Genomic DNA, 15,222 nt, shown 5'->3' on the forward strand with positions numbered 1-15,222 from the left:
TGGTGGTTCAACACCTGACAGGTTCCCTGAACGCCAAAGCAGACAAACTCAGCCATCGATGCCTAGCGGATTAAAAATGGCGTCTCTCCCCAGAGGTGTCGCAAGGTCTCTTTCAGCAGTTGGGAGAGCTTGGTTATATCTGTTTGCCTCCGTTTGAGAGCACACAGTGTTAGCAGTTTTGCACATTGGAGTTTCCGAGGCGGCTCTCCCTAGGTGGCTCTTTTCGTCTTGAGTTGAGCTTAGGCCTCCTGAATGCCTTCCCGCCCATACCACTCCTGCCCATTGTTCTGCCGAAGATGAGGAACGACCGGCTCCAAGTCATCCTTTGGTTCCAGACTGGGCACAAGAGTCTGGTATTCAAGGTTCTGAGCATGGCCTTCGATCCTCCGATCAGGCTTCCCTTTCTGGAGGATTTTCTGTTGCAGCAGCAGGAGAGTGTCCTCCTCCCAAACCCGTCTACTCTCTGCCTTCTTGTGATCGAGATTGAGCGGCAGCAGTTGACAACTTTTGACCTTCCTCCCGATGTCTGTAATGATATTCTAGCAGCCAGACATTCCTCCACCAAGGCGGTATAAACCTGCCATTTGAAGAACTTTGTAGCATGGTATGCAGAAAAATCCATGTATCCCCTTTCTGCTCCCCATTCAGAAGTCTTGCTTTTTTTTCTTTCCCTTGCCCAGCAGGGCTGTGCTCTGCGCACCCTTTAGGGTTATATCTCTGCTCTGTCTCCCTTCTTGCAGCTTCCTGATCAGCCCTCTTTGTTTCAATCTCCTTTTGTACATAGGTTTTTGAAGGGTCTCGTCCACCTCTTTCCCCCTTCGCCTTTCAATATGCCTCTGTGGGACCTTAATTTAGTTATCGCTTTTTTGATGAGTGCTTCTTTCGAGTCTCTCCACAACTGTTACCCCAGACTTCTCAGACTAAAAACAGCCTTCCTGATGGCAATTACATCTGCCCACAGAGTGAGTGAGCTGCAGGCCTTGTCTTTTAAGCTGCCTTACCTCTCAGTCTATCTTGACAAAGTGGTGCTTCACACTTGGGCCTCCTTTCTGCCTCAAGTAGTCACCCCTTATAATGTAAGGCACTCCATCACCCTGCCCACCTTCTATGCCCCTCTACATCCCTCTAAAGAAGAGGAGCATTGTCCTTCTACTTTGACCACACATGAGAGGTCCGGGTGGTTGACCAACTCTTCGTGGGGTGTGTTGGTGCGAAGAAAGGTCAGGCGGTGCTGAAGTGAACCATTTCTTGCTGGGTGGTGCTCTGCACCAAAATCTGTTACGCACTAGCCAAGAAGCAACCTCCTGAAGGCTTGCGAGCTTATTCTACTAGAGCTAAAGCTGCGACCACTGCGTTGGCACAAGGAGTTCCGGTTCTGGACATCTGTCAGGCAGCAACATGTGCTTCTCTGAACACGTTCACCAAACATTAGTGTCTGGACAGTCAGGTCCATGGGGTGGGCACTTCGCCCGTTTGGTCCTGCAGGACTTCCTTGTTTGAAATCGGTCTGCAGACGCACCACTGGGGATGGTATTACTTGGGTATCTATTCAAAGGTAAGGAATCTGTGGCTAGAAGTCCCTATCAGATTAACAATTTACTTACCTTTGGTAACTCCTTATCTGGTAGAGACTATATCTAGTTGAAGATTCCTTAACAACCCACCCATCCTCCCCGCTCTGCAGACACATTTCTAGGGTCAGGGCGGATCCTTTTCAGGGCCCTAATTTATCCACACTAGTGTCAGTGTTCTTCATGGCTCTGTGCTTTTGGAGTCGAAAGTTATGAAAAGTAACTGATGTCAGCACACCGAGTTGGTGCCTATATAGGTGTTGCAGATGTCACTTCCGGTGCCGACGACGCACGCAGTGCTGATCTACACCATCACCTGGCGCGCAGGGGCACTGCTCATGAAAAATCTTCGGAATCCGGTCTGACGCACTGGGAAATTCAAAGGTAAAGGACATGCAGCTAGATATAGCCCTACCAAATACGGCGTTACCGAAGGCAAGTAACTTTTTTATCAGGATGTAGGCAATGCGATCATACTTCTTCAGCCCCTGGGTGAAATGTGTATGACATACTAGTAAACCAAGAATACTTACATATTGTAATAACCTGTGTACTAATGTATTTTGTAGCAACCTTAACACCACGTATTCAGCATTATACTCACCTTGCACAGCTGCAACACACACTGCATGACATATGTTGCAACACAATGTACGACAACAACACAGACACTGCCAGAGAGCAACATGCACACCGGAATACCATACTTTTCCATCATTTACATTTTGCACAGTCTCAATACATGCTGCATTATATTTACCATACATTTGGACAGCATGCACAATGATAGTACATACACTGCCACAAGAATAATGCACACTCCTATACCACGCTTTTTGCTAACAACCTGCACAGGCACGACATACCATGCGAAACAACTAACATATATTGTCACATCATGCAAAACCAGAATACATATACTGCCAGGAGCAACGTAATACCGTGATTTTCCATCTTTCCTTTAGTGCGTGATGACCGCTGTGCGCCGTAACAGCTATGCATAGGCACGCACTGTGCACAGCCACAGCAAACACAATGCTAAATAGCCACTATGCACATCCACAGGGCACACACTGCACGACTGTCACATAAGAAACCATAGCATATCCACGCAACAAAAGTCTCACATTAACCTGGGCATAACAGGTGCCACAGAGGCCACTGTGTAATTAGCTAGAGTGGGGAGTCGCCTGGTCAGTGTCTTCACTGGCCTCAAGGTGACAGCCTAACAGAAGATCTGCAAGCGTATCTTCATTCAATTTTAAAAAGCACCATGGCTAGTGCCCCCGGGGCGTAGCTTAGTAAGTGAGATTCTGGGTCTGTGAATCGTACTTTTCCCAACTATAATACAGCATGCCGAAGGGTGGAAGCGTGGAAGGACGACCAACGTTTGGGGCACACTGTCCCCATGAGGAGCCGGTTCAATACTGATTTGCATTTGGTGGGCCCCTGTCTACAGTCGTCATTAATAATAATAAGTTAAAACCTTCTATTCAAATGAGGATGACGACAAAAATAACAAAGGCATAGGAGACCTGACTCAGGGCCCCCAGACCCAACTATCAAGCCTAGAATGCATTCATTCAGGGGGTGGGGTCACACCCCAAACAGCCTCCCCCCCCCGCCCCCCCCAAAGCTGTGCCCCTGCTAGTCTCCAGCGCCTGACCAGTGGGGTGGCTAGCAATGATTTAGCAGGTGCTGTGGCACCAGGGCCCTGGGTCCTTAGTGGTCACCTGTGCCCCAATTATAGCTGGTTATAGTACCACCTTTGCTTGCTGCTACTAAGAGTTTCGCCAACATCCCCTTCTAGAATGCGAGGATGCGAAAGAAACGGCTACCCCCATGTAAGCCAGTGCTTTAAATAGAAATGCACAAGTGCAGGTACTCACTTTTGATAGTACGGTTTGCTTCTAAGCGCTGGTACTCTCCCACTGAATGTATTGCAGCAGTGCTGAGAAGAGCAGATACTCTCCAATTCAAATTAAAGAATGGCAGGTGGTCAGTACCGGACAGTACCTGCCCATTTAAAGCACTGCGATGCAGGCAAGCGCTTCAGTGTCCCACATAGGGGTATAAGCGTTATATAAATGCTGCAATACAATACACTACTCATAACTCACCTGGTCCAAAGTAATAGACAAACACAACGCTTGGAGCGCGCAGCAAACCCCGGACCGCCGCTGGGGGCGCGGCCTTCTGCCTTTAGAATGACATGTGGGCGTGGCGCTGCGCTCTCATTGGAAGGGCGGCTGGCAGGGGCGCGGTGTGAGCGATGGGCGTGGACCCGCACGCCTAGACCAGTGCGCGTTGTGTGGGCGCGGTCTGAGCGGTGGGCGTGCGCCTGCGCTCTCATAGGCGGGGACGGATGGTTGGGGCGTGGTTAGCGCGGTGGGCGTGGCCCGCAGCCTCCTGTCAGGTGGATTTCCACATGCTCCGTCTGCTGCTCTAAGTAGGTTAGAGCTGCATCCCAGGCAGGGCGCGCGGGAGGGAGCTGTGGGACCCGGGGACCCCAGTGCACTGCACGGCGGAGGGAGAGCCACCGAGGGAGGGTAGGAGCGGAGCAGGGAGAAGAGAGGCCTGAGCAGAAACCTGGCCCCTTGGAGGGACGCCCCCAGGACAGGACCCTCTGTTCCAGGCAGAGCCGAGTTTCCATGAGTGGGGCCAGCCCCCCCTGAGCACAGCCGAGATGAGAGGTAAGAGGGGCCGTGCGTGTTCCGCCGCTGCTGCTGTTGCTTGAAGCTTAAACATGCACACGGCTTGTGGCAGGATTTATAAATCCCACAGCGCCCAGAGCTGCGCTAAGGAGCTTTGGGAGCGAGCCCTGCTCCACAGCAGGCTGGGGCTGCCTCTGAACGAGGGGAGGGTGATACCTTTCATACGGATCCGTGGGGTGATGTGTGTGGGGCGATGTGTGTGGGGCAGGGTGGAGTACGTTTCACTAGATATATGAGAAGGACAAAGTACATCTTTATGTAGCGCCGACTCGAGATCTTGCTGTTTCTGCAAGGGATGGACGAGGTGTTGATGTGCAGCTAATGGGGACTTGTGTGGTTCTAAGTAGTCGTGATATTATCACTAGTGTCCTAGTCAGGTTGCAAATGTGATTTATTGCACATTTGTGATGGTGACTTTCTAGTTATAAATATACAGCTCAATCTCTTTCTTCGCTGTTCCAGTTACAAGAAATGTGTCAATTATTAACACAGAATCACCCCAGTGTAAGCATCGAATTCCAAGTTATTACCTCGGTAATACTACCTTACTAGTGTGAACGCACTGTTTCCAGCCTCAAAGTGGGGGGGGGGGGGGCTGACTGTAGGGGTGTACAGTGGAAAACAGCCATGCTAGTGCAAGGTGTGTCTCGCTTCGCCAATTTCCGCCTTTATTCCCTGGTTCAAAATCTTGGTTATGAGTAATGTCCATGAAAACCATCTTTGCAGCTACGCTGAGAGTAAATATGCTGCTTCTTAGAGATGTTTATGGGGGATGACTGGGGTCATGACCTAACTGAACATGAGTCACGGCTGCACATCAGAAGGTTCAATGCTTGAGACTGCCCCAGCGGTCTTAACATCTGTATAACTCCGCCGCCGGTGCGCTGCCCGACCGAGCTATCTCCCGTAGCCATTTCAGCCCAGATGTCACGTAATGACTCTGCCATTCATGTCTGCAGCCACACAGAGCAGCGTGGGAGTTCATTGTTTCATTAGTCACCCAGTGTCCTGCCCTCTCACAGACGTACGAGTGTGTGTATGTGTTTTAGTACTAAATGCAGTCCAGTCCATTTCAGCGGCAGCCATCACAGACTAGATGATGGATTCTCTGCTCTTCAAAATTAATGTTCACTCATTCGTGTACTGGAAGACGGGGTCAGAGATCACAGACTAACGTGATTATTGGTAATATTAACAATATCAATGCGTTGATATCGCAGTCAACTACAGTAGTGTGTGTATATATATATATATACATACTTATTTTACGAAGTTGTTTACTTGTTTTGCTTGACACCTCGCTATAACGTGGAAAAACTACACACACATATTTTTATATTGTACATTTCACTGTATGTTATGAAGCTCAGATTCCGTTTTGAACCCACTACCTTGGAGTTAAAGTAGATATTAAAACAAAAACGGTAATAAACCAACAGAAAAACTTCTATTCTGATCCCTGTCATCCGTGATTTTAGTCACCTCTTGCCAGCACCTGGAAGTGATCCATGTACGCAGCGTGCGCTGCAATTAATGTGTGAATAAACAAACAACGGGCAGGCCAGGACAGGGAGCCAGTTGTGTAGTACCTGCCCCATATTGTACGATGTAAGCACACTACACCCATCCTACCACCTGAAGGGGTATTTGGGGATAAGGGAGTGAAAATCTTTTTTTTTTTTTTTTTTTTAAATAAAGGACAAAAAGGTTATTTTATTTCCAAGGTTGTAACAAAGTGTCCAGGCAACTGTTGTTGGAGACCTGTGTGCTTCCCCTATTTCCCTGTCCAGATCAACAATATTTGAAACTACACGCAGATACAAAAATGATAGGCGTTGTCACTTATAGTGCTTTGAAGCTGCAAACTCATGACAGTGGCTGCAGTATTAATATTCTAACAATAATACCGCACCTGCAAGGTGTTGTGCTGACAAGCGATGGGTGCGCTATAAACCCCGCCCCCCCCCCCCCCCCAAAGACGTAACTAACAGAATACCCAGCGCCGTGCTTCAGGCCGCTACTTCTGGGGGGTGTAGTGACGTCATTTAAGAACTGCTGTGAAAGGTGCCCCCACACCCCAGTCAGCCAGTGTTGGGGGCCGGTTCGTGCTCCCACTCTTCAGGGTCCACCGCTTGCTTGTCTTTCATCTGGTGCTGCTCTGAGATCAGTGTTGTTGCAGTGGTTTTCTGGATATTTTGTGCACCGGATGCTCAGTGTTGTGTGCATTAACGCTTACTGTTCTGTGCATAGTGCAGTCGAGTGCGCAGCCACCAGATCACCATAGATTGCATCTGTTTCTGCTCATCTCTTGTTTTGTGTGTAGTGTGGCACACATAGGCCTGTTACTGTGCACACCTCATTCTCCACATCAAGTGTGCATATGCTTATGTTGCAGGTTCATGGGCCTCCTGTTGTGTGCACTGTATCCTTAATGCTTTCCGTGGTCTTCTCGACTTGCCTTGGTGTTGTCTTCACTTTGCGATCACAGTTGTGTGCGCCCCATCATTGCTGTTGTGTGTGCAGCGTCTTCTCTTTTTTGGTTGGCGCGGCCCACTTGCGGTGGATTATGCCAGCCTCTTATGCACACTATGGTCTGCACTGTAGGTTGGAGGCTGTGTGCACTCTGTGTGCTGGATGATGTCTGCCCCATATGCTTCTTGTCAGTTCCCTTTGCTTGGTCTCTGCCCCTATGCTCAGTCTGCTGTGCACTGTTTTCTCAGTGTTGTATAGCCAGTGTTGCCTAATCACGTTTAATTTGTACTCACTGTTTGTACCGAATGTTCCAAATTTCGAGCTTCTCCATATGTAATTAGCAGACCCTATGGAGCATCACCCACAAGACAGACCTATGATTTTTCTACAATCCCTCTCACCCCCCACAGAGTGGTCTGTGAACACCCTGATGCTTGCAGTCAGTACTCAACAGTGGGTAGATTTTAGTTGAAGGGTCTGCCCGCTGGAGGACGGTTCTTCGCAATCTTCAAGAGCGCCTGCACCATATTTGATCCAAATTTCACCTTGAGGCACTATGGTGGATATGAAGTGGTATGACCTATGATCCTCGCTCGATTAAAACGTAAAATACAATATGTGAACTGTGTACTTGTAAAATCCTCACTTGACGTACATGATATTGTAGCTCGTCTACCAATCCGCTCCCACACTTAATGTACAGTGCTTCGTTGCTGCCTAGCTAGATAGGCGCTATATAAATACCGATACATACAAAACTCTATGCTTAATGTTACCTGCAAAGCATGCATGAAATTGTAGACGGCATATGCTTGCCCTGTATTTGTTGTGCGACGTATTGCCACTGTTGTGTGCACTGTAAGCTGAATGTTGTCTGCACCATTTTTTTTCTTTGCGTGCACAGTACAGTGGTGTTGTGTGGACTGTGTATTTGATGGCGTCTTACCACATGAATAGGTCCATCAGGGATGGCCAGCGTTAGCTGTTTCTAATACTTGCTTGCCCCACGCCCCTGACCCTACTGTTGCTCTCTCTGTGGGAGCCATGTTTGCTTTCTGTTCTATGCCGTACCCTGGAGTATCCATAGTAAATAGGGGGCTGTTGAGGGGCTGAGTTTGTGCGGTCGACCGTGTGTCGTCATCCATGTTCAACCTGTGGTTCATGTTGGTCCTGCTCCCTCTGGCTTTTTGTGAATTGCTCACCCTGACGCAGAGTCTCGCATGGATTTAGGCATTTCTCAAATGCCCACAACCCGATGCCACCCTTGTTCATAGGTTATGGTGAGCACCTCCCGCTAGGTAATTACGGACACTGTTTCCAGTCCTGGACAGTACTATGACAGCTTAATGCATTCTTGGTGTTGTAGTTTGTTTTGATTCGATTTTACTAATTAGACTAAAACGTCTGAAATCAATGATTTCTAGGTGAAAAGTTCAGGACTTGGGCCATTGTGGCTTTGAGTCAAGTGGTAAACTTATTTCAGATCAACAGTGATTGTTATTTTGAAAGAATATTGTGAAAATTCAGTTAAAGAAGGGGCCTTCCAGAAACAAGACTTGGCTGAGACCTGGACCCAGCAGCCATTTGCTGCCGAGCTTGGCACAAACATGGAGTGCTCTGGGAATGCCTGCTTCACTCCCGTTGGCACTCCCTGGACACCCCGGATGCATGAACGGGGCGGGATTCTCTTCCAGCTGCCATCTTAATCGCTCTGTTGCTAGGGAGCGGCCTGCTGTCAGTGTCAGCACGCGGGCTGGCATGGGTGGGACCTGGCCATTCATAACCATTGGGTGGTGGCATGGGGAGGTGGTTACATACGTGTAATTAGGACTCTCCCATACACTTCTTCTAATTCAGCTGGCTCTTACATAAGGTTACTTACGGTTCTGGGTGGTAATTGTATAGGATCTGCTATGTGTGTAATTCGTTCATAAAGCTGGTTCACATGTAAATATGCCCTCTCCCAGGCAATGCATATAATATGGTGACATTGTACAAAGATAGTTTATAATGGTATTCAGACTGCCATCGGTGTGATAAAAGCTTCCCCCATGCATTGCTTGTAATGGCATGGGGCTCCTGTGCATGTCATTATGCAGGCTCCCTGCTTTGGTTAAAATGGCTCCGTGCTAGTTTGCATGTAATTATGGCTTATCTACGCACAGCTTGTAATACCATGGTGCTACTGTACATGGAATTACTGTGCCGCCATGCTTCGCTTGCAATTGCATGGGGCTAGTATACGTGTAATTACGGTGCCTCCACGCGGAGCATATAATGGGCTGGGGCTAGTTTGCTTATAATTAAGGCGTCTCCTGACATTGTTAGAATTGCGAGGGGCTAGCACACGTGTATTTATATTGTCGCAATGTTGTATGTCGTTCGTTCATGTAATTAAGGCTTCTCCATACTTTTGCTTCGCTTATAATCCTACCACACAAAAATGTTGTTACGCTAGTATAATCTTGCGTAACAGCCAGCATTTTGCATTACGCTTGTTATGTGAAACTTCCAAAATCATACTGCATCACCTAATTTTAAAATCCTATTATGAGAGCACTGGAACGGAGCAAACCACCACTGTTGATCGCTGTACTTCGGCTTTTTTGGCTCAAAATGTGTCCTCACGTTCAAAATGGCCCCAATGATGCATTTTGGACTCAAATATAGCGCTAAATGATGCCAGATTTGCATTTCTTATAAGCTTGTGCAAATTTTTCGAAATTTTACTGAATGTTGCTGAAATTTTGTTGAATTAAGCAAAAGGAAATTATGTAAGTATTGCGCACTTCTACTTATAAGGGCATTGGAGGTGTTATACATGCATTTAGGACCTCACCCATGTTTATAATGTCATGCAGCTCTTGTACATGTAATTATAGGTTCATACTGCAGTGTTTATAGTGAAGTGTAGACTGTTAGAGATTTAGTTAAAATGGCCAACTGGTGAGTAAAGTCATAATACTTCTCAATACCACAGCTGACAGCATCAAACGAAGGAACGCCTATTGTTGGCGATTGTTACTGGCGCAGAACTGGGTAAACCAAAGTCTTTTTTTTAAAGTATTTTATTTCACTGAATGGACCTCTTAAAGCTTCTCCCATGACAGCTTCTAATGCATGGAGCGAGGTAATGTGAAATCCGGCAGGATAGTTGCTGTTTCTCATTGCATTGTTTACAATGGCCTGTGGCCATTTTACATGTATTTATGGCTTCTTCAACGCAGTGACTCTGGACATCCCTATGTTGAGTCTGCCCCTCTGCCATGGTTACGGGCATTTTACGTATTTGAGGCCACAGTGTTTACCGAATGATTCTGAATTTGCCACCTTTGCCACATAATGCACCGTCTGCTGCATAAAATGCAGATATCAGCAAAAACATTGTTTCTGGCTCATATGGTTCAAAAGTTACAAAAATCGCAGCGATACATGTTGCTGCGCAGTAGAAGGCCCTTCACAAAGGTTGACTGGTCACCTTTCTTTTGCCCATTGCTGTATTTAGGTGTTAAACTGGTACTAATGAGATGAAACAAAATAATGAAGTAATACTATCACAAAAAGTGCTGTATAACACCACATCATGTTCCATTTGTTGCTGCATAATGTAGCCAACCTTGTTGCATAATTTGGTCCTCCCCTGACTCATAATTCAGGTGACCCTGCCCTATGCATTATATATGATGGCATGCGAGTCTAGCCAGAGCTCTCCCATCCACTGTTTACAGTAGCTGCACATACCAGAGCCTAGTGGCAACCTGTGTTATGTAGCGCACTATATAAGTGTTCGACTTGCGTTTAACCACCTTATTATGTCCTGTCCCTCCCTATCATTACATTTAATGAGGCTCAATGTTGTTTGGTAATCCTTTCTTCTAAGCATTGCTTTTAATAGTATGGGTGGGCCTGCGGTAACAATGTGGCAAATGTGTATCCTTAGACGGGAGACAGCCCGTCAGAAGACACCAGCACTTGGGCGAAACGCAGGCGCGACACATAGAAAGTCAGTGGTTACACAATCAGTGGCAGACACGGAAACTGAAACACGCCAACCAGGCTGTAGTGGATAGGAAATCCCACATCCAAGTGGAAACTCACCTTCTAAAAAGTCCATAGCATGAGGAGGTAGGGTGACCACCTCCCGTGAGGTCTTTACGGACACTCTTTCCAGTTCTGGACTTTTATGTGATAACCTAATCCATTCTGGGTGTTGTGGTCTTGCTTTCCTTCCCTTAAACTCATTAGATGTAGTGGCAGAATTGAGCTGCACAAAGCAACAGAACGTTTGTAGTACTGTGTCTTCTCCCACTCATTGCATGGAGTGTCCCGGTGGCTGCTGTTTCTCATGTGCATTGCTTGTAAACGGTATAGGGGCTGCTAGAAGTGTGATTGCAGCTTGCCCCAAGGATGGTATACGATGGCGCGCCGTGGCAATATTAGTGCAATGACAGCTTTGCTGTGCGTTGCTTCAAGTTGTACGAGGCCTTGAAGCGCTTTTCGGCGAGTAGCATGCTACTCGGGAACCCAAAGGAGGGAAATATACATTGCTATTGGGAGTGGTAGACATGTGAGTCTGTAAGTTGGATGAAGGGTATAGAGGAGGAAAGGGTTATTTGGGAGTTCACAGTAGTAATAGAGATTTGGGATGAGCCAGAGCGGAGGTCGAATATTTTCGGTTAGGAATAGGATGGGTCGTATAACGTGGATTTGACGAGGTTTCGGGAGATTCTTTTTTTCTTTCCCTGCTTTGGGAGGGAAATATATAAATATATAGATACATGTCCACACATAGGAGGTATACATACATAGAGATTTAAACATGATGCGTATGTGGTAAAACATTGGGAGATATACAATTGTACTGGATAAAGTCCCATGTGTACATGCATGGATAAATATTTACAAACTCAGGCTTTCCGTTTTGTCGTAAAAGAAGTGATTTTTTTGGGGGGGGGGGTTATTTTACTTTTTTACTACGTCCCTCCGATAGCTTGTTGATAACGCTATGAGGCTGCTATTATGTGACTACGGCTTCTCCTTTGCAATGATTTGATGCTACTTCTGGTGTGAATACGTCTGCTCCCTTGCATTGTTTATAATGCTACGGGAGTGCTGTAGGTGCAATTATGGCTTCGTTCTTGCATTTCTTCTACATATACTGTGTAGCTTTTAGTGTAATTGCGCCTTTTCCCCTGGTTCGCATAATTTTGATTAAGTCTTCTATAAATGTCGTAACATCTTCTGCCACAAATTGCTTATTGTGGTGTAGAGGCGGTTATAAGAGTCATTACGGCTTCTTCTTTGTATTTCTTATAATGCGTGTGGGCTGCTAGACCTGTAATTACGGCTTTGCCTTGCATTGTGTCCAGAGACAGTTTTTTAATTCTTCAGACAATCGGCGGCTTATAGATCTGTCAGAACTAAAAACTCTTAATCTTCTTTTGAAGTGAGTGAGATGGGCTCACACAGTCTCCGCCTCCAACACAGGATCACTTTTAGAGCTCATTTTCTCAGGCTTTCTTCATTCCTTTCAGAAAGCTATAAGGGGAAAAATAGGATTTAACACTCCAAAAATTGAAATCAAAGAGATCCCATGAGTGCAGTATATGATGTGATTGGAATAGAAATGCAAAGTCACTTCCTACTGCTGAGCAAAAAGCTTACCTCGCTTCGAGTGCGCCTTTGTCACATACTCATTAAGACTTTATTTGGCAAGTTATAGATATAGTGACCTGCATTAGAATAAATTTACACACTGTGCAATTAAAAGAATAAAAAAATCTCCGTGGTCAAGCCATAGAGCTGACCGTGCATAAGGCCGCAGGCATGACACTCCGAATACCATATATTTAAGAAGGATGGTGTATTTTTGGGAGTTGTGGTGTGACCAGATGTCTTTGCGCTTTGAACTTTAAGGTATCTCTTATAAACAGTGTATGTGCCAGTAGGCACGGTAAGATTGTATTCACTCAGATGAGAAGGACAGGGCTGGCATGAAGGTAGAGAGAGAATATTTTGAAAGTAATTCTTGGTTTTTTCCAGATGTTGTAGCATACAGTCATTCCATTCGTCCTCGGTATAACTGTCCAGAGTATCTAAGTGCAAAGAGAGTTTAATATGGTAAATAACCTCTGACTAAAAAGCTAGGGTAGCACGCGGACTATATTATGCAAAGGAGAAAGGCATCTCTCAATGGTAGTGGGCACTGTATGTTCTCTCCCGTCTTCTTATCCCCGCCCCCCTTTTATCGCATGCAGTTATGTGTTTCCGGCTCTTTCCTTCTCACTGTTGCTTATTCTGTCACTCACTTTGCTCACCACTCTGTCTCTTACTCTTTGAATCTCTCCAGCTCTTTCCGTTCTTCTCTCGCTCTCTGTTCTTACTGTTCTGTCCTGCTGTCGTTTCCATCAGCACCTCTCGTTATTTCCATCGCTCTTTGTCCACTCTCCCCCTTGACTAGTCTGTCTCTTTGGCGGTTTTCTTTTAAGATACTTTCTCGCTCTCTCTCTCTCTCCTTCTACCCCCTCTGTCAATCATCTCTTTGAATATGTCTCGACTCAATAATGTTTCTTTATCTGACTCTACCGAAAGCAGTCTCGTCTCTCTGCCTATGCCACACTCCCTGCTCACTCTTCATTGTCCTGCAGCTGTCTCTCTTCGGTGCCGACACTCTCACACCCTCTTATAGTTGAACGTAAATGAAAGGGGGTCTAAGAGGCATCAAGTAAACGGGTCACAGAGTGACGGAGAAAAATGTTTAGTGGGTTTCTTTTTCAACATTTGAACTACTCGGTCTCTTTCTAGCCCCCCGCCCCCTCTCCTTCGCCCCCTTCCCTATATGTCTTAATTTACATCGTTCATTGCATTGGCCCTCCCTCCCACATCATCTTATGTGGATAGAGCCCATCCTTGGCTCTCCAACCACGTGCCTTTTTCTATTGGCCCGCCCCTTCCTGTCACGTGCTCTGGGCAGCCTGGCGTCAGAGGACGGCCGAGAGTTGGCTTCGGGCCTGCCAGGCTCCGAAGTGCCCTGGTGCCCTACATATGCCATGTGGCTTGCCCATATCGCGTGTTACTGGTTTTACATGAGTGTGCCGCTAGCATGGAAAAAATCTAATTTGCAACAAAAAATTACTCTGCTGGGACCAGGGCACAAGTCCTAAAAAAAGAAGTGGGGGGACGCTCCAAGTTAGGTGGTGTCACCGGAAGTGACCTCACGGCAGGAAGTGACGTCACGAGATGTAGTCCCCATTAATTAACAAAGGTTAGTAGGCGATGGGGGCAGGTTCAAAGGGCAAAGGAGAATGTTTACGTTGGAATTAGTCACCGTATTGACACTCAAAGGAGCGGGGAAATTAAAGCTGCGCCTGTTCGGTGCGTATTTATTGCCCACAGTAAATTTTCCGGTCTCCGTCTGAAATGCATGAATACATACTGACCTTTTCTAATATACGGCCACGAGCGCCCGTCTGTCATACTGAACGGCTCCATCAACGTGAAACAACTTAAAGAGCTCTGTTCGCCCTCTCTCGACAATAGAAGGTGGGGTTTGGTGAGTGCTGAGCGCGCGCGCAGGTGCAGGCTCGGGTACCGGCTCTATCTTTTGGGCAGGGTGGACGGCGTCCACCCGGTAAAAACCCGGTAAAATAAGTGGGGGGACGCCGTCCACCCGCGTGGTACCCCGACTCGAGCCCTGGCTGGGACACTTTCTGGTCAGAGCAATAGCTAATAGGCATCAATGACATGAAATTGCCCATCACGAAAATCAGCAAATTTCAGTAAATTGTAATTTGAGAATTTCGCTAACGCAAATAGAATAGCGCCCAGGCCTAGCACGGGCGAGGTTGTTCTGGGAGAGTTGTCACCAGCTGTGTGCCGCTTACACGAGGGCTTTAGGGACGAGGGTGGAGAAAGACACCTGGCGGAGGCTCCCTGCCCCAGCCCGACAGGCCTTTCAGAGGCCGCTTCTCGGTCTCTCTGTGGCACAATCCCATCAGTACCCGGGGCTTTTTGCAAAGTTTATTTTGAACAGCACCCTTCGGCAGGTCCACATTGGCACATCTTACTTGGCAACATTCTGTGACGAAAGAGATGCAGGATTTATGCAGGTCGATGTCACATGGCCTTCTACCTGATTATGCCATCGAGGGAAATGATTCCTTCCAATTGTGGGGTTTTTAAGCAGCTCGTGTTTGAGAGAACCCCGCCTCTTGAATAATGGGGCCAGCGACATTAAACATTTTAACGTGAATCCCATTCTGACGTACTCTGCTGCTGCCCACCTCTGCACCCAGCAGGCATCCATGCTACCCAACTCTGTGCTCTGCAAGTAAGTTAGCTTATGGGGTCAATGCTCCCTTTGCAGTGCTCTCTGCACTATTTGTGGCTCAAATGTTGGAAACTGGGCAGAGGTTGTTTGGTCCCTAATTCTTCAGCAGTCTCTAAAATGAAGTTCCTTTGCTGTT

The 15,222-nt window shown here is 47.0% G+C and overlaps 1 protein-coding gene across 2 annotated transcripts in view; it reads left to right on the forward strand.

The window, feature by feature from the left end:
* Window positions 1–3,997: 3,997 nt before the first annotated feature.
* LOC146772468 (nuclear receptor ROR-beta-like) overlaps window positions 3,998–15,222 on the forward strand; it is a 105,016-nt gene continuing 93,791 nt past the window's right edge. Inside the window, exon 1 of one of the 2 annotated variants that reach the window (XM_085639387.1) lies at window positions 3,998–4,264. In XM_085639387.1, the coding sequence (XP_085495513.1) occupies window positions 4,258–4,264 (7 nt within the window). In that variant the 5' untranslated portion in view covers window positions 3,998–4,257. The remainder of the gene's footprint in view (window positions 4,265–15,222) is intronic. The other variant, XM_085639388.1, reaches the window with a different exon arrangement.

Source organism: Triturus cristatus, chromosome 12 (assembly GCF_964204655.1).
Source record: "Triturus cristatus chromosome 12, aTriCri1.1, whole genome shotgun sequence".
NCBI classification, from domain to species: domain Eukaryota; kingdom Metazoa; phylum Chordata; class Amphibia; order Caudata; family Salamandridae; genus Triturus; species Triturus cristatus.